Source organism: Canis lupus, chromosome 5 (genome assembly GCF_003254725.2).
Source record: "Canis lupus dingo isolate Sandy chromosome 5, ASM325472v2, whole genome shotgun sequence".
Taxonomy (NCBI): Eukaryota; Metazoa; Chordata; class Mammalia; order Carnivora; family Canidae; genus Canis; species Canis lupus.
The window spans coordinates 15209091-15234823 of record NC_064247.1 but is presented as its reverse complement, the minus strand read 5'-3'; the positions used below and the strand labels follow the sequence as shown (position 1 = coordinate 15234823).

Sequence of the window (25733 nt, the reverse complement as noted above, 5' to 3'; positions counted from 1 at the left end):
CTCCATGCAGGGAGCCTGATGTGGGACTCGATCCCGGGACTCCAGGACCATGCCCTGAGCTGATGGTTGCTCAGCTAAACCGCTGAGCAACCCAGGGATCCCCTATAAATTTTTTAAAGGGTTAATTTGAATGTATTTATACTTTTTTGAAAAGCAGATGGCAAATAAATTTTTTAAAAGATTTTATTTATTTATTCATGAGAGACACAGAAAGAGACAGAGACAGAAGGAGAAGAAGGCTCCATGCGGGGAGCCCAATGCAGAACTCGATCCTGGGACCGCAGGAACACGCCCTGAGCTGAAGGCAGACGCTCAACCGCTGAACCACTGAGGCATTCTGTAAATAAACTTTTAAAAAGAGTTAGGATTCTCTGAGCATTCAGTAATGTATAGAATTGTTGAATAACTATACAATACACCTGAAAGTAATAGAACACTGTATGTTGACAGAAAGAAAGGGGGGGGAGTATTAAGATTCTCTGACCCTCATTCTGCCCTTGCCCTGGGCTTGTGCAGCCATCGCTTTGCTCCCATATACACTTCTATGAGTCATCCACTCCTCCTAACATCCCCCATATCTCAGGTCAAAAAGTCCAATAAATCTTGACTTCCTTCCTTTCCCTCGTCATTCACATCCAGTTGGTCACTGGTGTTGATTCTCCCTCAAAAGTCTGAGTCATAGTCCCTTCTTCTCTCCCTTTCCTTCCTCAGGAATAGCCTTTGTCATTGTCTTCCAGTAATACCAAAAAACCTTATAACTGGTCCCTGAGTCCCCCACCTCCTCCTGTAGCAAATCCTCAGGGTCACCAGAAGTACCTCAAAAACTTTTTAGTGTTACCTGCTAATTATAGAATAAAATCTTCAACCTTTCAATGTTTGTTATTAGAAAATACTACTGGGGACGCTTGGATGGCTCAGCGGTTGAACATCTGCCTTTGGCTCAAGGCATGATCCCTCCCACAGTCCCAGGATCAGGTCCCACATCGGGCTCCCTGCATGGAGCCTGCTTCTCCCTCTGCCTGTGTCTCTGCCCCTCTCTCTCTTTCTCTCTCTGTCTCATGAATAAATCTTTAAAAGAAAAAAAATACTACTGAAACCCGTTCATGTGCCTGGCACCACGTTGGCCACTTAGGAAAGAACTGCCGAGTAGAAGCAGCCTCAGGCCCGTTCTCCAAGGTCCAGTCCCTTGGCCCCATCACAGTAAGGTCCCTGCCTCACAGCTTTATAGTCTGGTGGCACAAATAAGTATTCTTAAGAATGAAACTGAGTGACACAAATGTGCGTCATTGGCAGCAAGGAACCTCTTCTGGATAGAGTGGTCAGGAAGGAAGTCTGTTGAAGAGGTGGCAGTAAAGCTGACACCTGAGTGATTAGGAGAAGGAGCTAGACATTCAACAATTAGAGTCAAAGTCCTCAATGCAGAAGAAATAGCAGATGAAAAAGGCCTAGTGTGGGAATATCTTTGGTGGGTTTATCGTCTGTCTCTTGCATGAAATAAAAGCTCCATCTATACAGGCACCTTGCCTATCTCGTTTGCCTCTGTATTCCCAGGCTCTGTCTGACACAGAGAGATGGAAAGAAGGTGTGGGATATAGTAGGTGCTCAGTAAATATTTGTGGAATGAGTAAGTGAATCCTCCACAACAGAAGAGATTGCTTCCTCTTGAGAGCTCCCACAGTACTTTATTCTATATGTTTATTTGGATACTTTCCACAGTGTGTGGTTTGTGTACCTATCTGCCCCCCTCTGCCAGGAGCTCCTTGCGATCACGTATAATTCATGTATATTTTCCCATTATTGACACAGCACCTAATCCCACTATAAGCCCTCCAGGACAGATAGAGTTGAACACTCAGCCTAAACATAAAAATGAACTTTTTGTGGAAGTGACTAATGTTTTTTTCATCGTCTTTTTCCACTTAGGAATCCACAACAGTCTAAAAGTCCTAGGAAAAAAATCTTGGGGATAATCAGTGTTGTATAGGAAAGAAAAAAATGTTTGCCATTGTCTGATTTGGCTTTTAAACTCTTCTGTGGGGGACTTGGGTTATATACTTAGGGTGAATTCTAATGGGAACAATGGTTGTATTCGAAGAATGTTATGGATCTGAAAACTAAACTTTCTGCTTCCCGTTGAAATCAAATGATCTCCCTTAGAAATTCTCTAAGAGGGGATCCCTAGGTGGCTCAGCGGTTTGGTGCCTGCCTTTGGCCCAAGGCGTGATCCTGGAGACCCGGGATCCAGTCCCACGTTGGGCTCCCTGCATGGAGCCTGCTTCTCCCTCTGCCTGTGTCTCATGAATGAACAAATAAAATCTTTAAAAATAAAAATTCTCGGGGCAGCCCCGGTGGCGCAACGGTTTAGCGCCGACTGCAGCCCAGGGTGTGATCCTGGGGACCCGGGATCGAGTCCCACATCGGGCTTCCTGCATGGAGCCTGCTTCTCCCTCTGCCTGTGTCTCTGCCTCTCTCTCTCGCTCTCTCTGAATGAATAAATAAATAAATCTTTAAAAAAATTTAAAAAATAAAAATTCTCTAAGAGAAATAAAAATCAGGCATCTAATAGTAACTTTCCACTCTTCTAAAAAAAATTATCCAAGATCTAGAAGAATTTTAAAATGTGAAAAAATGTGAAAAAAACAAACAACTACGCTAAATTAAAAGGTGGGCAGAGTCCCACCTCCCAAAAGGAACAGTTATTAACATGTAAATATAGACATCCTCCTGGGTATGACACATGGTCCCCAGATGACACCGAGGTTGCATCTCTAACTATGCCTCGTAGCAAAGTGTATGTCTATTGGAGTGATCCAAGCACAGTTATGCTTATGGCTTACGTATCTTGTCACAACAGACACTGTTTTGCTATCTGTTAATACCGATAACAATATTTGTAAGTGAAATACTGTTGACTTGATAAAATGTAAAGAAGATTAGCTATTTCCTTTTTTTTTTTTTTAAGATTTTTAAGTAACTCCACACCCAACATGGGGTTCAGACTTACAACCCTGAGATCAAGAATCACATGCTATGGGGCACCTGGGTAGCTCAGTCAGTTAAGCATCTGCTTTTCCCTCTCCTTTGCCCCTCCCCCTTGCTTATATATGCACACTGTCTCTCATATAAATAAAATATTTTTTAAAAAATATTTACTTATTCTTGAGAGACTCCCAGAGAGACGCAGAAGGAGGAGGCTCCCTGCAGGGAGCCCAGTATGGGACTTGATCCCAGGACCCTGGGATCACACCCTGAGCCAAAGGCAGAAGCTCAACCACTCTGCCACCCAGGCATCCCTAAATAAAATCTTTTTTAAAAATTAAAAGAAATAAAAAATGCAGGGCACTTGCCCATGAGGGGCACATGGGTGGCTCAGTTGATTAAGCGTATGCTTTCAGCTCCGGACATGATCCCAGCATCCTGGGATAGAGCCCTTCATTGGGCTCCCTGCTTAGCAGGGAGTCTGCTTCTCCCTCTGTGCGCTCTCTTGTTCTCTCTCAAATAAATAAATAAAATCTTAAAAGAATCACATGCTGTACCAACTGAGCCAACCAGCACCTGGAACATTGCTACTTCTAGTGTCAAAGTGGTGTGGCAGTTGTTGGAATGCCCCCATCCCTTCAATGAAAGAAGCCAGTCATTTCAGAAAGCATTTCACCAGAAGCTTACATACATTTATCTATGCCAGCAGCTTACATACATTTAAGTTTTAGTGAGATACTTATGTATGAAGTTACAAAGCCCAGGTACCCCATTAATCTATAAACAAAAATGGGATCATGGTCAGTGTTCCACAGCCTAAGGTTCAAACCTTGTTGCATTAGCTGTGTGACCTTGGGTGTGGTTTTTATTTATCTTTAAGATTTTATTTATTTATTCATGAGAGACACAGAGAGAGAGGCAGAGGTAGAAGCAGGTTCCCTGCTGGGAGCCCGATGTGGGACTTGATCCCAGGACCTTAGGATCACAACCTGAGCTGGAGGCAGACGCTCAACCACTGAACCACCCAGGTGCCCCAAGATGTGGTAATGAAAGCTGGTATTTCTTGCCTCCTTTGAACATTATGACCATAAAATGAAATCATATATAGCCCTATCTGGTATATACAGGACATAGAAAATAGTTTGATGGAGTGTGTTTTTCAATCTGTTGTGAACATTTTCCTTATTGATAGACTTGTGTCTGCGTCATCTCCACGACTAGCTAATGCTGATTCTTGGCTAGTCTTTAATGCAATTCACCCTTGAGCAGCCTCTGGCAGAGCTCTTCTCCAGCTCAGACGTTTCTTTAGTACCAGGCAGCTTCCTGTTGGCTGCACCCTCAGCTGCACCCTCGCTACCCTGGTGCCTTATATCCAACAGGTGTTAACGGTTTGAGGATGCTGGGGATTCTTCACGATGCAGTTGTGTTCCTGATTGAGCAGCTCTCTGGTGCCAAGCACTGTAGGAATTACAAATTCCGTTTCCACAAACCAGAGGAGGCCAACGAACCCCCCCTGAACCCACATGGCTCAGCCAGGGCTGAAGTTCACCTGAGGCAAGTTCCATTCTCTTTCTTAAGCAGCTTTGGGTTTTTTATTATCTAATGATAGGATCATTTCCCCACGTAACCTTTGAGGTTTCCATTGTCAAAGAGATCCTTTATTGCTTCTGTTAAAAGGATTTTTATTAAAGTATATTTTAATCTTTTGGCTCCAGGAAGTCAGCATTTGACATGTTTAACTTCCTGGCTTCCAAACATCGGCAGCCTCCTGAATACAACCCCAATGATGAGGAAGAGGAGGAGGTACAGCTGAAGTCAGCTCGGTAAGTCTTGGGTGGAGCTGGTCATTAGGAACACTCGTTGCTTCCCTCTCTTCTGGCTGTTCGGGGCACTGTGTAGATTTGCTTGGATCAGAATTTACCAGATAACATTTAAGAAGACTTGATGTGTAGTGTGTTAAAGTAGCAGTAGCTGGCTGGCAGAGGAGAGGAGACATTCAGATAACTATAAGATGTACATTTTATTTTCTTTAACCAAATTATACTCTTGCACCATAGTTACCATGGTTGGAAAGTACTGTGTATATTATAGGCCTCATTTTATTAGACACTTGTTATGCTTGGCACTGAACAAAGAGAATAATAGAGTTATATTCTCTAGAAACTTTCGATCCAAAACTCAAAATTGATTATTTCCTGAAGAGAATTCATTAATAATATGCCTTGTCTCTTTAGGCGGGCAACTAGTATGGATCTGCCAATGCCCATGCGTTTCCGGCACTTAAAAAAGACTTCTAAGGAGGCAGTTGGTGTCTACAGGTATGGCTAAAATTGTAGAAAGAATTATAGAAAACTAATCGCTTTCCAAAATCAAAGTGGGCTAAATGCTGGAGTGACATTCAGTAAGTGAGGTTTTTCTAGCTATGATTAATGGGACCTGATGTCCTGGGATCCTGCCTCTCCTTGCATTGAACAAGGGCTTTAACATAGTAAATGTTAGAATATTGCTACTTCTAGTGGGCTACAGAGTGGAGAAATCTTTCATTTTTGGCCATTTTGTTAGAACAAGTAACGTACTCAAATCGAGTGGGTCCAGGTTCTTTTTTTCTTTTCAAGGGTCTGTCCTTACTGGGAAACTGACAGTCCAGGAGGTTTTATTTATTTATTCATTATTTATTTAACACACAGTTAACCTGATTTGCGAAATCGGTGGCCAATCTCTTTTCCATCTCTATGTCTTAGGTCTCCCATCCATGGCCGGGGTCTTTTTTGTAAAAGAAACATTGATGCAGGTGAGATGGTGATTGAATATGCTGGCAATGTCATCCGCTCCATCCAGACTGACAAGCGAGAGAAGTATTATGACAGCAAGGTGAGTGTCTCACTTTTCACTGTCCCAGTTCTGGTGTTGGAAGTAGAAAGGGGCCATCAACCTAAAATATGATCCCTATATCCCAAAAGAAATAGTATACTTTATTAATTCAAACATACTTTTTTTCCTTTCCTTTTTTTTTTTTTTTTTTTTTAACATTTTGACATCTTTAAATTTTGTGCTGGGCCCAGGAGAAGCTCAGAATCCACCCTCAGGACTAGTACACAGGGAAACTCTTTGAAGGTTTGTCTGAGTGGATCCCAGGATCAAAAGCACCTAATGACACAATGTTTTAGGTTTCTCTTTCCTGTGGAGACATTAAGAAACCTCTAGTCTAGTAGCTATAATGTAGGAATTTGCTACAGAAGCATCTTGAAAGATGGGAGAAATCTGGACATCTTACCGGAAGAAACTTTTTTTTCGTCCGCAGCTGTAGGCCACACCAGGAAAAGGATGGGCAATGCTCTCCAGCCCGAGCTGTGCTCAATAACAGGGGGTCTCCCTTTCTCCTTCACGTGTAGGGCATCGGTTGCTACATGTTCCGGATCGATGACTCGGAGGTGGTGGACGCCACCATGCACGGAAATGCGGCCCGCTTCATCAATCACTCCTGTGAGCCCAACTGCTACTCTCGGGTCATCAACATTGACGGGCAGAAGCACATCGTCATCTTCGCCATGCGCAAGATCTACCGCGGGGAAGAGCTCACCTACGACTATAAGTTCCCCATCGAGGATGCCAGCAACAAGCTCCCCTGCAACTGTGGTGCCAAGAAATGTCGGAAGTTCCTCAACTGAAGCTGCTCCTGTGCTCCTGTCCCCCAGCGTTGGAGTGCTAGGACCCAGGGCCACCCAAAGCACTGCTGAAGGCCTTTGCCAGCAGCCAGGGAGTGCCAGGATTGAGTGGGCACAGTTGAGGGGCCTCCGTGACGGCTGGGCCCCCTTGCGTCCCATATTCACATTATACATGTGATCACAGTCCTGGAGAGAGAGATGAGGTCTCGAAGAAAAGATCTGTGACCGGCTTCCTACTGGGGCCCCTCTGGTTGGATGCCGTTAAAGCATGGGAGATGGGGTCGCTAGCAGACTTGCCTGGAAGGAGCCTGTGGAGGGTTAGGTATGTTGGGAGCTTGGGCCTGAGTGTCTCCATCCTCACCTTGGCCCTTTCCCAAGCACTATACGCGAGGGGTCAGCCAGGGCCCCGGATACAGAGTTGGTTGGATACCTGATAGTTCGCCAGCCGGCCCAGCCTGTAGCCACCATCTGTTGAACAAACAGAGAAGGTCTGGTGGTTTCCCTACTATCCTCCTGCTTGAGAGTTCACTTATGGCTGGGAGACAGGATTCTGAGCACCTTTGGTGTCAAAAGGCTGTCTTGGGGTTGTGCCAATTAATCACCAAACACGGAGCCTGTGGGCTTTAGGTGGGAGTGTTACCCCCATGAGCCTTATCTCAGCCAATTACCTTTCTTGACAATAGGAGCGGTGTCCCTCTCATTCCTCCTCCTCCTCCCTCCACTTTCTTCGTTCCCCCTGTTTCATCCCACTGCTTTCCCGTTCTTTCTGGGTGGTAGAGGGGAGTGACTCCCTGCGCAAGGACACTCCCGGTCGGGCATCGTATATGCCCACAAGACGATCCCTGAGCCTGTAAGCACTCCCAGTGGGGAAGTGGACAGGAGCCATTGGCCATAACCAGACAGAATTTGGAGTTTTCATAAAGCTCCATGGAGAGTTTTAAAGAAATATATGTAGCATGATTTTTTAGAAGCAGAAGATTATTTAAATAGGATCTGAATCATGCAACAACCAGAGTATCACAACCAGGATGACCCCTGGGTCCCATTCCTAGGACATGGTAACTTTATTTTTCCCCTTGTTAAGACATAGGAAGACTTAATTTTTAAACGGTCGGTGTCCAGTTGAAGGCAGAACACTAATCAGATTTCAAGGCCCAAAACCTGGGAACTAGACCACCTTGTACCGAGGGACCTCGGCCACCTGGCAAAATTCACAGATGAAGTAAATTAAATGACACTACTGCCCTGATTACTCCTTAGGATGTGGTCAAAACAGCATCAAATGTTTCTTCTCTTCCTTTCCCCAAGACGGTGTCCTGAACCTGTTAAATTAAGTCATTGGATTTTACTCTGTTCTGTTTACAGTTTACTATTTAAGGTTTTATAAATGTAAATATATTTTGTATATTTTTCTATGAGAAGCACTTCATAGGGAGAAGCACTTATGACAAGGCTATTTTTTAAACCGCGGTATTATCCTAATTTAAAAGAAGATCGGTTTTTAATAATTTTTTATTTTCATAGGATGAAGTTAGAGAAAAATATTCAGCTGTACACACAAAGTCTGGTTTTTCCTGCCCAACTTCCCCCTGGAAGGTGTACTTTTGTTGTTTAATGTGTAGCTTGTTTGTGCCCTGTTGACATAAACGTGTCCTGGGTTTGCTCTTTGACAATAAACGGACAAGGAAGGTCACCCTACGCCATCGGGCCGCTCCCCTCCTCCCCGTGTTGAAGCTCCTCAAGAGGCTGTGGTAGTATCCTGACACAGCAGTGTCCCTGTCCTTTCCTGCACTCTCTCCATCCCTCCAGGGATTAGCTCGGAGTGGTGAGCGGTGTGGCTCCCTTTCCCCCATCTTGCCCTACTTCCGAGATCACAACCCAGTTGAATGGCAACCTGACATTTACCATCTGCCTCATCGGTCACCTCATCCCCTTTCCCTCTGCCCACCGAGTCCTCATACCTGCAAAGAACCCACGGATTCCCCTGTGCCCTCTTTTGGGGCAGCCCGTTGAAACTGAAGCACAGTCTGACCACTCACGATAAAGCAGATCCTCCTCTGCCTTTTCGGCCACTGGGTTTCAGAGCAGTGTAGTCCAGTAGAGGGCGGGGCGCCCTTCCCTCCGGCCAGAAGCCCAATCCCACGGAAGTCTAGCAAAGCAATACGACTCAGCCCTGCGCTCTCTGCCCCAGGACTCATGGCTCTGCTGTGCCTTCCACCCTGGGCTTCCTGTTCTTCCGTGACCTTAAGAACTGTGTCTGGTGGCTTTGCTGGAACATTGTCACTGTTTTCGCTGTCGTGCAGGGAGCCCAGCACTGTGGCCAGGATGGCAGAGACTTCCTTGTCACCATGGAGAAGTGCCAGCAGGGGCCTGGGGAAAAACACTCTACCCAGACCTCGCCTCCCTCCTCCTTTGCCCGTGAACAAGATACTGTGGCCCTAGGGGTTCCACTAGTGTCTGGTTTCCTTTATTATTGCACTGTGTGAGGTTTTTTTGTAAATCCTTTTATTCCTTTTTTTTTTTTTTTTAAAGAAAAAAAACCTTAAGCTGCATTTGTTACTGAAATGATAATGCACTGATGGGTCATGAATTCACCTTGAGAAAGACCCAAAGGCCAGTCAGGGGGTGGGGGAAACTCAGCTAAATAGACCTAGTTACTGCCCTGCTAGGCCATGCTGTACTGTGAGCCCCCTCCTCATTCTCTTTCTACCAGTCCCGACCCCTGAGGCCAGGGGAGGGACCTACATCTCTCCTTCTCTTGCCAGCTGCAGATGGTTTGCCTTGCCTTTTCACTCCCTAACTGTCAACCATAGAAACTGAGTAACTCCTCTTCTAGCTCAGCCTTGAGTCCATTGCCAAAACTCAGCATACCTGCCAGCAACTTGGGGAAATAAGCTGTTTCCCTACAAGAGGGAAAGAAGGCAAAACACACACACACACACACACACACACACACACACACACACCCAAAAACAAACCGGCATATCTGTCTCTAAAAACACCTGAGTTTGTTTTGAAAGTGACCAAGGGAATCTCCGCACAAAAAGTGCAGACCGAGGAACTGTGGTGGGTCATTCCCAGGAATCCCCCCAAGGGGCATCCCGAATCCCTAAGGAGTAACAGCTGCAAGCCTGGTCAGTTCTCAGTGAGAGAGCCCGCTCACTTAGAGCTTTGCTGCTAGAACCTGTTGTGGCTGCATTTCCTGGTGGCCAGTGACAACTGTGTAACCAGAACAGCTGCATGGCGCTGACCCTACGGCCGGAACCTGGTCCCTGGGCTCCCTCTGTTCCCGTCCACCACCTCCAGCACAGCCCCTCCGGTTTTTAGACCAATCACCAGAATTAAGGGGGAAGCCCTGGCAGCTATATATACACATTTTCAACCAGACTCCTTTGCCGGGGTATAGTCCACCACCCCGCTTGCCTCTGTCAAACCACACCCCCCTTTCCCCCGGCCAATGCAGTGAGCACCATGCAGCTCCTTTGATTTAAAATCTACAACAACATTAAAAAAAAAAAAAAAAAAAAAAAAAAACCACAAAAAAAAAAAACAAAAAAAAATCTTTTAATGAATGTATCTTTCTAAAGGACTGACGTTCAATCAAATATCTGAAAAGACTAAAGGTCAAAACCTTATCAGATGTTAACTTTTAAGTTTGATTTGGGATTTTTTTTTTAACTAGAAATCAAGTTTGGGGGTTTTGTGGGGTCTTTTGGTTTTTTTTTTCTTTTTAAAGGAAAAGCGGGTCATTGCAAAGGGCTGGGTGTAATTTTATGTTTCATTTCCTTCATTTTAAAGCAATACAAGGTTATTTGAGCAGATGGTTTTTGTGCCGAATCATGAATACACCAGTCAAGTCTCACACTCTGAAAACTTTCAACTTTGTTTCGTTTTGTTTTGGTTTTCAAATAAATATAAATATGATATATATAGGAACTAATAGAGTAATGCACCATGTAACAAAGCCTAGTTCAGTCCATGGCTTTTAATTCTCTTAACACTATAGATAAGGATTGTGTTACAGTTGCTAGTAGTGGCAGGAAAATGTCAGTCTGGCACCCCTCTGATCCCCCGGAGTTGAGGGGACACCCAAACCACAGAGGGGGGCGGTGAAGCAGTCCGTTCCTAGGATCAGAGAGGAACGCAGACACGGTGTCACCCGGATTTTTTCTGCCCATGAATGTCCCAGTCCGTACCTGTACGCCTTGTTTTCTCTATTTTTGGTTATGAATGTTGGGGTTACCACCTGCATTTAGGGGGAAATTGTGTTCTGTGCTTTCTTGGTATCTTGTTTCCGAGGTACTCTAGTTCTGTCTTTCCAACCAAGAAAATAGACTTGTGGTGTTTCTTTCATTGAACTTTTAACAGTCTCTTTAGTAAATACAGGTAGTTGAATAATTGTTTCAAAAGCTCAACAGATGACAAGCTTCTTTTCTAGAAATAAGACATTTCTTGACAACTTTATCATGTATAACAGATCTTTTGGGTTTGTTTGTTTTTTTTTTCCTTGTGTTCTTCCAAGCTTCTGGTTAGAGAAAAAGAGAAAAAAAAAAAAAAAGGAAAAAAAATGTGTCTAAAGTCCATCAGTGTTAACTCCCTGTGACAGGGATGAAGGAAAATACTTTAATAGTTCAAAAAATAATAATGCTGAAAGCTCTCTACGAAAGACTGAATGTAAAAGTAAAAAGTGTACATAGTTGTAAAAAAAAAAGGAGTTTTTAAACATGTTTATTTTCTATGCACTTTTTTTTATTTAAGTGATAGTTTAATTAATAAACATGTCAAGTTTATTGCTGCACATGATCGAGCTTTCTTTTGGCTTTGGGTGGGATGGAGGAGGGGGGGAGGGGAGAGCAGCAGCAAGTGGCCTGTGACCTGATTTGCAAAGTACCTGCGACTCTTCTCTTCTTTTAAAGCTAACTTGTTAAATTACCCTGCCCTGCCTTCCTCTGGCCCCACTCCACACTGATTGTCCGAACTGTGTTTTCTAACCCTACTCATCAGTGGTGTGTGTTCAGGACCCAATTACTCCTGGATATGGAAAAGGAGTCAAGAGGACAATGAAAGAGCTTTACCTCTCATAAGCCGCCGCCCCCCCCCCCCCCGGCCTTTTTTTAAAATCCATGGGCGGTCAAGAGGGCTTCCAAGGATTTTCTCTTGGTCTATGAACATATTAAAACGCAATCATTTCAGAAAGAACCTGAGCAGCACCCTCTCTGCTTCATTCCACCTTACGGCAGAAATTGGATTCATTTACTCTGTTCCCCTAAGACTTGGGGTGGGGGTGGGAAGGCAGTTGAGCACTATTTGTAAATATTCTGCAAGCCAGGGTTGCTAACCCCAGGCCAAATGAGGTTGAGTTTACAGTACAGCTCAGGAATGGAAGACACTCCTCACAGGGACGAGCCTCAAACAGAACCTTGCCCTCTAGATCAGCTGGCTGCGAGGCTCAGCCCCCCTCCGTCCTCCCTTCACTCTCCTGAGTCACCTTCTGGGATTTGGGAGTTGAGCACCATGGGGACTCCAAATGACCAGGCAGTGTTGCGGGCCATCTTCAACCCCGACACCCCGTTTGGAGACCTTGTTGGGTTGGACGTGGAAGAGGAGGTAGAGAAGGAAGAAGTAGATGAAGGTGAGTTTGACCTTGGACTAGAGCGTGCCACGCTGGCCGGCCTCACCAGGGCAGCAGAGGACGGTGGTCTCGCAAGACCCCTTGTTCCATGACCCTTGGGTGATGATGAGGTTGGAATGCCAGAGGTCCGCATGCACTTACTGCGCTGGTGGAGGCTTGGCAAGCATCTCTGCCCAAAGGAGAAAGTCACGGTTTGTCCTTCAGGCCTCATACTTCTGAACTTGACCTCACCACGTAACTCAGCCCATAATCCCAGCTCAGCTGTGCTGGGGGGAAGGGGCGGTGGGGTGGGGGGGTAGGAAATGCTCAACTCACATCTTTGTTCCAACAGGGCCTTTCTCAACACAGAGAATGGAAGGGCATGGGTGGCTCAGTTGAAGGGTACTGACCTCAACACAAACCTCAGCAAGCCCAACACTGAGCTAAGCCCTCCACAGAGGGAATGCACCCACCGGCCCTTCCTTCAGCCTCTAATGGGGCCTTACACCCCCACCTGGAGTTTCTTTTTTTTTTTTTTTTTTTTTTTGGGAGTTTCTTTTTTTAATGAGGCCTTCTACCCCCACCTGGAGTTTTTTGGTTTTATTTTTTAAGATTTTTAGAATTTATTCATGAGAGAGGCAGAAGGGAGAAGCAGGCTCCCTGTGGGGAGCCCGATGCAGGACTCGATCCCAGGACCCCAGGATCACGGCCTGAGCTGAAGGCAGCCCCTCAACCACTAAGCCACCTAGGTGCCCTGGTTTTGTTCTTTAATTAAGTAAGCTCTGTGCCCAACATGGGGCTTGAGCTCAGGACACTGAGATCAGGAGTTGCCTGCTCTTCAGCCTGAGTCGGCCAGGCGCCAACCCCCACCCCCACCCCCATCAGGACTTTTGATGACCTTTGTTTCTAAAGGAGAGAAGCCTCGGTCTCACTGAAACTGCGGTCTGAAAAGCTGAGGGATACGTCCCACGTGATTTTCACGACCCGCGGGCCTTGGCGGTCTCCGTGTTGGAGGCGGTGTAGTAGAACAAAGTGGGGACAGTCCAAAGAGCCAGAAAGACCTGGGTTCAAGTCCCAGCTGGGCGATTTAGGGTCCGTGTGACCTTGAGCTAAGGAGTCGGGGCTTCATTCCCGTGGCAATGAGCAGCCGAAGCCCCTTTCCCGGGTCCCTTCAGAACGTAGACACGCCTGCGACCTCGGCCACCTCGGCTCCCGGGCCATGACCCGGCCTCTGACTCCTGCAGTGACCTACACCCCGGCCCGGCCCGGCCGGCTCCGGCTCAGGCCGCGGCTTTCCGAAGCCCAGCGTGGCTTTTGCTCCTTGCTCCCACCTGCACACCGTCCCCTCCCTGCTCTCTCCCTGACACAGATGAGGTTTTTCCTCGAGCGCAGCTGGAGCAGTCCAAGGCCCTGGAGCTCCAGGGGGTGATGGCGGCGGAGGCCGGCCACCTCAGCACGGCCCTGGAGAGGTTTGGCCAAGCCATTGACCTGCTGCCCCAGAGGGCCTCCGCCTACAACAACCGGGCCCAGGCCCGCCGGCTGCAAGGAGACGTGGCAGGTGAGGGGAGATGCCCTGGCGCTTCCGCGGAGGGGCCCTGGAGGCCACAGACCAGAGAGCCAGGGCTTGTGGGGCTGGGGAGCCACGAACCTGTCCTGGAACCTCTGTTCTGACTTGAGAGATCTTACGGGCCCTGCTTATCTCTCGAGCCAATTGTCAAAGTCAGAAGAGACTGCATTCCACTGGTTTATTTAGCAAACATTTAATGAGAGTCTCCTACTGTAGCAGTGGGCTGGGCATTGGGACAAACCTGCCAGACGGACTGCTTACAGCAACGACTACGTGCCAGGACTCCGGCACTTGCCATGTAAGCTCTAGTAACTCATTTAATCCTCACCACAACCCCAGAAGGTTGTGCTATCGTTACCTCCACTTTACAGCTGAAGACACTGGAGCCGAGCTGGGGTTTGAACCAGGTGGGCAGGGCTCCAGAGTCGGTGCTTCTCAAGCTCGCAGTCCAGGGGGTAGGACAGACACATAGCTCTGATTTTGTGTCTAATGAGCTGGGTGGGGTCAGCAGGGTATCTGCCCCTGAGGAGTAGAGGTTTTATTTATTTATTTTTATTTATTTATTCAGGAGAGACACAGAGAAAGAGGCAGAGACATAGGCAGAGGGAGAAGGAGCCCGATGAGGGACTCAATCCCAGGACCCCGGGATCATGCCCTGAGCCAAAGGCAGATGCTCAACAACTGAGTCACCCAGGTTCCCCAGAGGTGGCTTTTTTTTTTTTTTTTTCAGATTTTATTCATTTATTCATGAGAGACACAGAGAGAGAGAGACACAGGCAGAGGGAGAAGCAGGCTCCACCTATGGAGCCCGACATGGGACTTGACCCCGGGTCTCCAGGATCACACCCGGGGCTGAAGGTGGCGCTAAACCACTGAGCCACCCGGGCTGCCCAGAGGTGGAGGTAGCTGGATGGAGGGGGTGGGGGACAGTACAGCCTGTAGAGACCCAGAAGGAATGAAAAGGTACAGGGAACTCCAGATCTCCAGACTGGCTGGAATGGGGAATGGTGGGAGGGTAGAGTCTGGAGAAGTAAATAAGGGTCTGATGGTGAAGGACTGGGGGTGAGAGGCACAGGTTGCACTGTGTCTTGAAAATATGGGGAATCATCAGAGGATTTCAACTGGGGACTGACTGGATCAAAGCTGCTGCACTTGGGTTACACTATAATGGGGACAATGGGACAGAGAAGGCCATGCTGGAGACCAGAGGGTGATCAAGTGCTCCTGAGGCCAGGAATACCAGTCCCAGGGAGTTTGGACTCCACTCTGGGAACAGTGGGGAACCAAGGGTCCCTTTCCCAGGCTTTGTTACCTGGGTTGTGCAGGGCAGGGCAGGGCTGGGCCAGGCTGTAAAAACAGCCAGGGACTGTCCAAAGACCTAAATCTGGGATCCCCGGGTGGCTCAGTGGTTTAGCGCCTGCCTTCTACCCAGGGCCTGATCCTGGGGTCCCAGGATCGAGTCCCACATCGGGCTCCCTGCATGGAGCCCGCTTCTCCCTCTGCCTGTGCCTCTGCCTCCCTCTGTGTGTCTCTCATGAGTAAATAAATAAATAAAATCTTAAAACAACAACAACAACAACAACAACAAAAAACAAAGACCAGAATCCCAGAGAGAAACAGAAGTGATGCTGCCTGGAAAAGGCTTTTGATTCCTCCAGATGAGCTCCTTGGAAGGAAACCCAGAAACACTGTGATCAAAGAGCTTCTTAGTTATCTAGAATGGCCTGGGGAGCATAGCCCCTGCTGGGTTCTGGGATCAAAACACACAGAAACAGGACAGAGATGGGCCTCTCTGTAGGATGATGCAGGAGCTCCTCGAGCACCCTGACAGCCCTGTAGACGAGAGAGAGAGCATGAGTGAACTGAGGCAGAGCCCAGAAACATTCCAGCTGGGCGCTAAAGTGCTACCAGCCGGCTGCCTGACGTTGCGCTGAGTTCTAAGGCCTACTCCAAGTATCTTGTATGACAATGATAAACATGAAAATGTCCAGGGCCAGCTCTGGTTTCCAAGATCTCCTTTCATGAAAATACAGAATAACGAAGATCCAGGAGATAAAGAATGAGGAAAGGCAGTCAGCGGGAAGAACAGGTTTACAGCGTACAATGAATACGAGAAATGCCTTCAGAACGAAAATTAAGAGAAATGAATTTGATGGTCTTTCTAAGAAATGGTTATCAGTACAGGGCAGTTTTTTCAGACTCAGATTCAGAGTCAGTCACTCGGCGCAGGGTAGACGCTTAACAGCAAACGAGTGGAATAAACGGCCAGGCCCACGAGCTAGGGACCGTCCAGAATCGCCCCCGCACCTCCGTGTTTGGGTGTAAAAGGGGGGTCAGTGCCCACTCTGCCACTGGAGACTGCGGGGCAGCCCGGGGCGAGTCCTGCCAAGCTGTCCAGGCCGCCGTGCGTGCGGTGAGAGTCGCGATCCCCAAGCGGAGGGGCGAGAGCAAGGGCAGGTGGCTGGGCCCTGACCCCCCGCCGTCCGTCCGTCCGTCCGCAGGCGCCCTGGAGGACCTGGAGCGCGCCGTGGCGCTGAGCGGAGGCCGGGGCCGCGCCGCCCGCCAGGGCTTCGTGCAGCGCGGGCTCCTGGCGCGGCTGCAGGGCCGGGACGACGACGCCCGCGGGGACTTCGAGCGGGCGGCGCGTCTGGGCAGCTCGTTCGCGCGGCGCCAGCTGGTGCTGCTCAACCCCTACGCCGCGCTGTGCAACCGCATGCTGGCCGACGTGATGAAGCAGCTGCACGGGCCCCGCAACGGCCGCTGAGCCGCGCCAATAAAGCTGCCGCCTGCCCCCGACTCTCCCGTGTCTGCGTGCGGCCGCCCGCGCCCCCGCGGCAGCCCACCCCGCGGGCCGCCGCGCTCGGGATGGGGGCGGGGCCGGGGCGGGCCGGGGCGGGCGGGCGGGCGGTTCGGGCGCTGATTGGTCCCGCCTGGCACCGCCCCGCCGACTGCGGCGCCCCGCAGACCTGAGCAGCCGCTCGTGCGGAGCGCGGGGCGGGCGCCAGGTGAGCCCCCGGGGGGCGGGGCGGGGCGGGGCTCCCGCGCGACCCCCGCAGCCCGGACGCCCCGCTGCGCCCCGGCTCCGCCTAGTCCTCGGGGGTGGAAGGCGGGCGCGGGGCGACAGATGGCGGGGGGAAGGGGCGAGGGGGAGACGGCCGGGAGGACGGTCCCCCGGGGGGAGGGGCACGCGCCGCGGGCCCGCGTGTGCGCATGCGTGTGGGGCCCGGCGCGGGCGGGCGCCCGTGGGTCCCGGGAGGCGCGGTGTTCTCGGCCCGCCTGGCGGGCGGCTCCGGGCGGGCGGGCTCCGGCCCCGCGGCTGCGCTCCCGGCGCCCTCGCCGCTGCGGGCAGTGCCCGTGTGTGTGGGTGCACGGTTTGTATTTGTTCCCGGAGAGCACAACCCCGGAGGACCTCCCGAGCCCGCCCGCGTCCCCCGGCTGACCTCGAGGCCCGCCCCCTTCTCTCGGCAGCCTGCGGCGTAGGCCGGAGCCGCCATGGCGCCGCCCCCAGGCCCGGCTGCCCTCCCGCGCTCGCTGCTGCTCCTGCCAGCCCTTCTGAGCTCAGGTACCCCCCCCCGTTCACCCCCTGGCCCGGCGCTGCCGGGGCCAAGCCCCCCTGTCTCCGCGCACCCGGCCCCGGAGCACCGGGTTCCCCGCACCCACCCAAGGTCCGGCCGGTCCCCAGTGAGCGAACCCAGGTGCTCCTGCGGCCCTTGGCCCGCTGCCCAGGCACCGGCTCCGCCCCTCCCCCGCTCTCCCAGAACCCCTGCTGTGTTCCAGGTTGGGGGGAATTGGCACCGCAAATTGATGGTCAGACCTGGGCCGAGCGGGCTCTCCGGGAGAATGAGCAGCACGCCTTCACCTGCCGCGTGGCAGGGGGTTCTGGAACCCCGCGATTGGCCTGGTACCTGGACGGACAGCTGCAGGAGGCCGGCACCTCCAGACTGCTGAGCGTTGGCGGGGAGGCCTTCTCGGGAGGCACCAGCACCTTCACTGTTACTGCCCAGAGGGCCCAGCATGAGCTTAACTGCTCCTTGCAGGACCCCGGCAGTGGCCGGTCAGCCAACGCTTCTGTCATCCTCAATGTGCAATGTGAGTGCCCCTGAGGTGGGCAGGGGCAGGGGTTCTCTGCCCAGGGACCCCCAGCAGCCACCAGGCAGGTGGCCTGATAGACCAGTTGACTAACACTTAAACGCTTTGCAAATACTGGCGCACGTTATCCTCAAGACAATCCTATGAGGTGATTACGATTGTTGGTTCCATTTTACAAACAAGAACGGAGCCACAGATTGGTTAAGTACTGTCTGCAGTCCTACAGCTAGGAAGCAGAGCCAGGATTCAAATCCAAACGTTTTGGTTCTGGTGTTGATACTGTTAGTCACTATGAGATGCTGCGTCTCCAGGAGACCCAGCTGTCCTGTTTCCCAGTGCCCCCTTGAGGAGAGGTCCAGGCTCCGGGCTCCCTTCTGGGTTTGGGAAGAAAGGGCAAGGAGTAGGAGGGGTGTGGTGAGAATCTGTTGGCTTCTGCTTTGCACCAGTTAAACCAGAGATTGCCCAGGTCGGGGCCAAATACCAGGATAGTCAGGGCCCAGGCCTCCTGGTTGTCCTTTTTGCCCTGGTGCGTGCCAACCCACCTGCCAATGTGACCTGGATCGACCAGGATGGGCCAGTGACCGTCAACACTTCCGACTTCCTGGTGCTGGATGCCCAGAACTACCCTTGGCTCACCAACCACACCGTGCAGCTGCAGCTCCGCAGCCTGGCACACAACCTCTCCGTGGTGGCCACCAACGACGTGGGTGTCACCAGCGCCTCGCTTCCCGCCCCGGGTGAGCACTGCCAGCAGCTGGCCCAGCAAAGCCTCAGGTGGGTGCAGGATCACAGTACCGAAATGAAAAGACTGGTTGCCTTTGGGTGAGTCTTGCGAGTGAGCAGTGCCGACCGCTTTGGGCAAGGAAGACAGAGTAGTCCCTGTGGCATCTCAGAGTTGGGGGGCCCTGCCCACTGAGAACCTAACCAGAGGACAACTTGCAGGGCTTCTGGCCACCCGAGTGGAAGTGCCACTGCTGGGCATCATCATGGCCGGAGGGCTTGCCCTGGGCGCCCTGGTGGGGTTCAGCACACTGGTGGCCTGCCTGGTCTGCAGGAAAGAGAAGAAGACCAAAGGTAGGGCCAAGGCAGGGGTGGAGTGGGGGGGTGGGGAGCGAGGGTGGCAGAGCAGCAGGGGCAGGGGAGGGAGGGGCGGCAAGGACAGCACACAGGGCTATGGCACAACAAGCCATCTCTGACAAGTGCCAGGTCTTCTCGGGCATGTCCCCGGGGGGAACCGGATGCGGCTCGGGCAGCGGGGCTGGGCACTGGGAACCCCATCTGTCCCAGAGCCAGAGCTGGGCGTTGGAGGGATCCCTTGCCTGAGGGCCGTGGGTCTGAAAGGGCAGAGGGGCAGAGCCCAGTGTGGGCGGGCTCCCTGAGAAAGTGTGTGGTTTCTTTTCCCCTAGGCCCTTCCCGGCGCCCGTCTCTGATCTCTAGGTAACTGTTCCCCTGGCTGGCTGGCTGGGCCGACCCGGCATGCAGCATGGGGACACTGGAAACCAGGGGACTCCCTAGTTCTGGACTGGGCCCCAAAGCAGACATCTGTGCCTGCCGGAGCCGGGGCCTATCCCAGGCTGTCTGCCCTGTAGTGACTCCAACAACCTGAAACTCAACAACGTGCGTCCTGCCCCGGGAGAACATGTCCCTCCCGTCCAACCTCCAGCTCAACGACCTCACTCCGGATTCCAGAGGTACGGCCGGCCTCTGTCTGCCCTGCCTTTATCTTCAGAGGTGCTTCGGAGGAAGAGAGACCTTGGTACTTGGGAGGGGCTCGGCCCCGTCAGGCAGCCCCTCATCCTGGGCACCACCCCCTCTGTCGCCCAGCAGGGAAACCAGCCGACCGGCAGATGGCTCAGAATAACAGCCGGCCAGAGCTGCTGGACCCGGAGCCCGGTGGCCTCCTCACCAGCCGAGGTACCGGGATGTGGGCCCTCGGCCCCGCTCTGCTCCCCAGCCTTTGCGCTTCTGCCAGAGGCCTCTGAGCCTCCAAGAGGCAGAGAGGGGTCTCCTGCCTTCTAGGCAGTGATGCTCACTGAGTCCCGGGCATCCTTGACCCTGCAGGTTTCATCCGGCTCCCGATGCTGGGCTATATCTATCGAGTGTCCAGTGTGAGCAGTGATGAGATCTGGCTCTGAGCAGGGTGAGATGGGGGGGTGCCCTCTTGGCTCCTGCCCCCCCCCTTCTCTAAGGCAACCCCTGCCTGGCCCTGTTGCCATTGTGAAGAGGTCATGCCACTCCTACTTTAGCTTGTCCTGGCTGGGGCGCCCTCTGTGTCATCCAAGTGGGACCTGACCCTCAGGGGCACAGGTGTCTTGGCAGAGCCACCAGCTGGACCTCAGCCTGTTGTTCTGACTCGGGTTGGGGGCCTTCACTGCTTGTGCCCCTGCGGATGGAGCTCTCTGTCCGCGTGTTTGCAGGTCCTCCAGCGTCTGGGTGTGGTGTGGCCCTGCTGGCCTGGGGCTGCTCTGTGCCACACACTGGTACTCTTAGCACTCTGCACAGCAGGCATGGGGCATGCCCAGATGGGGGACGGGGGTGGGGGGTGGGGGGGTGCCTGCACGTCTTCACTTGCTTCCCGTGCTATGCAGCTTTGTGCCCTCAGGGAAAATCTAGGACCCTGATAGCTGTATAGAATCAAACTGCCCTTTGCCCAGGAACCAAGGCCTGGCCCAGGGGCAGTGGCCAAGCACAAACTAGTCCCTTTTGCTGCATACCTCTCTGCCCTTCTCTGTCTCTGCCTCCTCTTGGGCATCACAGGTTAGATACTAGACCTTCTCCATTTCTTCACTGGGCACTAGACTTGCCCACTGGCCTAGCCCCCAGTGGTGTCAGTGCCTGGCATTAGCACAAGTCAGGAGAAAAAGAGGAAGGTGGGAAGGGCACCCAAGACAGCATGTAGCTATGCATCATTTTTTTACAGTGTTAGCACTTTAAGCACATCCCCTCGGGAGGGGGTGAGGGCCCAGGGCCCTCTCTGTGGCCTCCCCAAGTTTGGCCTTCCTATGATTCACTGTGAGTGCCCTGAACCCTGGGGTTGGCAGTTTCCCTCTCAACAAGTCTCCCCGACCATGGGTGCCCATGACCAGCCCTTGACTGTGACATGGGCAGGAAGCCGCTCTTCCTTCACCCTCTGCTCTTCAGGGGATGGTCAGAACGGCGTGTTATTTGACAGAACTAGAAGCTTTAGGGGAATGTGGAGAGAGGGGGACCACATACCTCCCAAACAATCTAAAAACTCTCTGGAAAGCAACATGGAAATGATAGCAAATTAGTCTAGCACAAAGTATATTTTTCCCTTGTTGATATGTTTTATAATCCTTCTCATGTTACTACCTAGGACAGTGCTGAGCACACAGTAAATTTAATAAACTCGACTGAGTGAATGTTACGTGTCTGTCTCATTTCTTATATATGGTTTTAAAATGAAATCTTTGAGGGACCCCTGGATGGCTCAGCAGTTGGCTCAGAGCATGATCCCAGGGTCCCAGGATCGAGTCCCGCATCGGGCTCCCTGCATGAAGCCTGATTCTCCTCCCTCTGCCTGTCTCTGCCTGTCTCTGTCTTTCATGAATAAAAAATAATCTTTAAAAATAAATAAAAATGAGGTTTTTTTTTTAAGATTTTATTTATTTATTCATGAGAGACACAGAGAGAGAGAGAGAGAGGGAGAGACACAGGCAGAGGAAGAAGCAGGCTCCCTGCAGGGAGCCCGATGTGGGACTTAATCCCTGGACCCCAGGACCATGACCTGAGCAAGGGAGATGCCCGACCACTGAACCACCCAGGAGTCCCAAAATGAAATCTTTGAATCACACAGTGAATAGAAGAAACACCGGTGTCCCACTACTCTGTTAGATCTTCTCACTTTACCTTGTTTGCTTCAGATCTTTTATTTTTAAAAATAAGTAATGTTATTTCTTTAATTACATTGTTCTCAATGGCTAGGCTGGCATTTTCTGTTTGGGGAGAGCAGAGCAGGGATCCTAGCTCTCCACCTGGTGTCTGAGTCTCACTTGGCAGACTCCCCCCCCGTCTCTCGTCTCTCAAGAGTGTGGCTAAACCATGCTGAGCTCTTGTTCTGATTAGAGGTACAGGAGGCTCAGACTAGGCTGTGATTCCCCCTCCCCCCAAAATCTGGAGGATCATAAGGGGGAAAAAAGACTAGAAATGAGGTTTGGGGGCACCTGGGTGGCTCAGCGGTTGAGCGTCTGCCTTTGGCTCAGGGCGTGGTCCTGGGGTCCTGGGATCGAGTACCACGTCGGGCTCTCTGCATGGAGCCTGCTTCTCCCTTTGCCTATGTCTCTGCCTCTCTCTCCCTCTCTCTCTCTTTCTCTGTCTCTCATGAATAAACGTCTTTAAAAAAAAAAAAACCTCAAAGACATTACTTATTCATGAGAGACATAGAGGGGAAGAGGCAGGGAGAGAAGCAGACTCCCAAGAAGTTAGGCTTGTCGTGTGGGTAAAACTATGTGAAGAGATTAAGTGCCACAAAATGTAGTATGTAGTGATGACGTTACGAAGTATAAGTTTTCCACTAGGCCTCTTAAGACTTCATTTGTCTACTTTCTCCCTACCCCAAGATCCTCATTTTCTATAATCCCCCAAGTTAAACTGGAAAATCAGTCTGCTTGCTGTGCTGTATCCAGGGTTCCAGAAGTCCCTCTTCTTCTTTTAAGATTTTATTATTTATTCATGAGAGACGGAGGAAGAAGCAGGCTCCTTGGCAGTTGGAATCATGACCTGAGCCAAAGGCATACACTTAACCAACTGAGCCACCCAGGTGCCCCGGAAGTCCCTCTTCTAACTAAACTTTTATGCAGGCAGTTTCCCTTGCTTGAAGCGTCCCTCACCTTTTCTGCTGATCCTAAGCCCTCAACACTTCGAAATAAACAAGTATTGAACACTGTATTTACACCTTCATTCCCTCCTTTATACCTATACAATGACAGTATCATAATAATTTTTAAAAATATTGTATTTACTTGGAAAGAAAGCACGAGTGGGATTGGGGGCAAGGGGCAGAGGGAGAAGCAGGCTCCCCGTTGAGCAGGAAGCCTGAGGCAGGGCTCAATCCCAAGACCTTGGGATCATGACCTGAGCCAAAAGCAGATGCTTAACTGACTGAGCCACCCAGGTACCCCTAGGAATAGCAATTTTTAAAGATATAAATCAGCAAGGATAGATAATAGGAAAGAGAATGACATGAGACTAGGCAGCGACAATTCTGGAAGATAGTAATGGTAACTGATTTAGTGGGGTGGGGGGAGCCTGAAATTTGGCTGTAGAGGAGAGACAGAGACACTGATAAGAAGTGAGCCACGGGGGCACCTGGGAAACAAAGGGAGCCTGCTTCTCCCCTTGCCTCTGCCTCTCTGTCTCTTATGAATAAATAAAATCTTTTTAATTTTTTATTTATTTATGATAGTCACAGAGAGAGAGAGAGAGAGGCAGAGACATAGGCAGAGGGAGAAGCAGGCTCCATGCACTGGGAGCCTGATGTGGGATTCGATCCTGGGTCTCCAGAATCGCGCCCTGGGCCGAAGGCGGGCGCCAAACCGCTGCGCCACCCAGGGATCCCCAATAAGTAAAATCTTAAAAAAAAAAAAAAGTGAGCCACGTACACTGGCTTATAATTTATAACTCAATTAACTGCCTAACAGTTAATTAGCATTTATAGTAACAGTTTCATAGCTAGGTTAACTGAGGTATAGATGTTAGGGGATTTTTTTCTAGGGCCACAGAGCAAGGAACCAAAGGGAGTAACCACGGGTGTTGAGGAGGAGCGAGGAGCGCACTGGCGCCGTCCGGGATGCTCACCGCCTGGCTGCGCTAGACGTGCTGGAGCAGCGGGGTGCGCTCCGGCCGGGCTGACGGCTTCAGCAGGAAGCACACTGGATCCTGGTTGTTTGCAGATTCTGCCTTTGTGAATCCACTTAGGCACTGAAGTATGTGTGTGATCCCAAATCAATACATGCAGTGTTTTTTGTTTTTTGAAGATTTTATTTATTCATGAGAGACACACACAGAGAGAGGGGTAGAGACACAGGCAGAGGGAGAAGCAGGCTCCCTGCGGGGAGCCCGACGCGGGACTTGATCCCGGGTCTCCAGGATCACGCCCTGAGCCCAAGGCAGGCGCTAAACTGCTGAGCCACCCAGGGATCCCCCATGCAGTGTTTCACAGTTATTTGCTGGCAAGCTCAGAGCAGTGAAAGATTGAAGTCAGCCAACACCTACCTTCCCTGCTGAGGCTGGAAAGCGGGGACATTCCGCCTCTGGTTTCAGCTCTCAGACTGTGAACAAGCGCTCTGTGCGCCGTCTGGGTATTGCTACGTTTTCTTACTGCTGGTGATTCTATTTAAAATGACCTCCGAGGGCAGCCCGGGGGGCGCAGCGGTTTAGCGCCGCCTTCAGCCCAGGGCGTAATCCTGGAGACCCAGGATCGAGTCCCATATCGGGCTCCCTGGATGGAGCCTGCTTCTCCCTCTGCCTGTGTCTCTGCCTCTCTCTGTGTGTCTCTCATGAATAAATTAAACCTTAAAAAAATAAAATAAAAAACTCCGAGTATAGCTGACGTGCCGTCTAGCGTTTTCTCTGCGTGAGGGCCGTGATGTGTGTTAGATAAGCTTCAGTCCAGCAGGACTTCCAGTGCTGGTGGGTGTGAGCTCAGGGAGTCCACGGTTGGTTGATGAACACAGCACGACCAGGGGCACATAGAAACCTAACCCTGTATTCCCTAGGAACGATGGTTCAGGGTTTGCTGACTGGGTGACTGTCACGGCTTTATAGAAAGAACTATTGTGGGTAACGGGGTGCCTGGCTGGCTCAGTCCGTAGAACATGTGACCCTTGATCTCAGGGTTGTGCATTCAAGCCTGGAGCATAGTTAAACAAGGTAAAATAAACAAACAACTACTGTGGATGACAAGAATCAGTGGTGTTTATTAGCGCTGACTCTCCGCTCTTGCCGAAGGAGGCAATCTGAGTGTTCCCTGAAAATGTAATGGAGTCTTTTCCCCCATGAGTTAAAGGTGAGCGTCGATGGTATCCATTTGAGAGCAGAGCACCTGGTTCCAGTAGGATGCCAAAGTGAGGCCTGAGCACGAGTGCTCCTGCTCCTCAAACCGAAGCATGATGTGAACATCACCTGGCCTCGGAGTCTGTCAGCAACAGTTCCCCTCCCATCTGTGTGTTTATTGTGTCCATACGAGGCTGACACTGTAGCATTTTAAGGTAATTCTCCTTCCTATCAGTTCTTGCCCCCACTTCCCCCTATATCAGCACTTGGATACTTTACTCATTCAGCTGCTTAAGCCAAAAAACCTGGGTGTCATCCTTAATCCCTTTCCTTCCGTCCCCCATATCCTGTCTGTCGGCAAGTCCTGTGATTATACGTCCCCTGGTTTTCTACTGTTGCCTCTCAGCCCCACACCCTCCCTTCTGTTCTGTTTGATACTGCTGGATTTCCCGGACGCCCTGGCCATTTGTTGATTTCTGCCCATGGGAGGCAGCAGCAAGACAAGAGAAGGCGGGAGAAAGGACATAGCAGCCATGACTCACGTTGCCGTAGCAGTGGGGTGAGGGTGTGTGGACTTTAGTGGCTCCGTGGTGTCCCCTCAGCAACTCAAGGCCACTGCGGCACCCTGTCTAGCTCCGGCACCTGCCGTCGATACCGCCCCTTGAACGTCTCACTCCTGCAGCACACCTTCCCTTCTCCCTTTTGCTCTGTCAGCCCTCCCAACACTTTGTGACCAGTTTCCCATATTTAACACCTTTTGTTAGAAATAACTAGCATGGGGGTGCCTGGGTGGTGCAGTCAGTTAAGT

At 51.0% G+C, this 25733-nt stretch overlaps 3 protein-coding genes across 3 annotated transcripts in view; all 3 read left to right on the top strand.

The window, feature by feature from the left end:
* KMT2A (lysine methyltransferase 2A) overlaps nt 1-11442 on the top strand; it is an 88145-nt gene extending 76703 nt beyond the window's left edge. Inside the window, 5 exon segments of the mRNA XM_049109913.1 lie at nt 4359-4537; nt 4699-4802; nt 5214-5297; nt 5721-5850; nt 6372-11442. Coding sequence (XP_048965870.1) covers nt 4359-4537; nt 4699-4802; nt 5214-5297; nt 5721-5850; nt 6372-6647 — 773 coding nt within the window. The 3' untranslated portion in view covers nt 6648-11442.
* A 571-nt stretch (nt 11443-12013) lies between these two features.
* TTC36 (tetratricopeptide repeat domain 36) lies at nt 12014-16619 on the top strand. The gene is made up of 3 exons (XM_025465334.3): nt 12014-12276; nt 13625-13813; nt 16324-16619. The coding sequence occupies exons 1-3, from the start codon at nt 12024-12026 to the stop codon at nt 16584-16586; spliced, it is 705 nt and encodes a 234-aa protein (XP_025321119.2). The 5' UTR covers nt 12014-12023; the 3' UTR covers nt 16587-16619.
* Nucleotides 16620-17071: 452 nt separating this feature from the next.
* Nucleotides 17072-21294, top strand: TMEM25 (transmembrane protein 25). Its single transcript, XM_025465333.3, is given in 9 exon segments — nt 17072-17384; nt 17600-17911; nt 18358-18648; nt 18854-18985; nt 19318-19348; nt 19501-19534; nt 19536-19602; nt 19739-19825; nt 19973-21294. Coding segments are annotated over 9 exon segments (1098 nt in total). The 5' UTR covers nt 17072-17314; the 3' UTR covers nt 20047-21294.
* The last annotated feature ends 4439 nt before the right edge of the window (nt 21295-25733 follow it).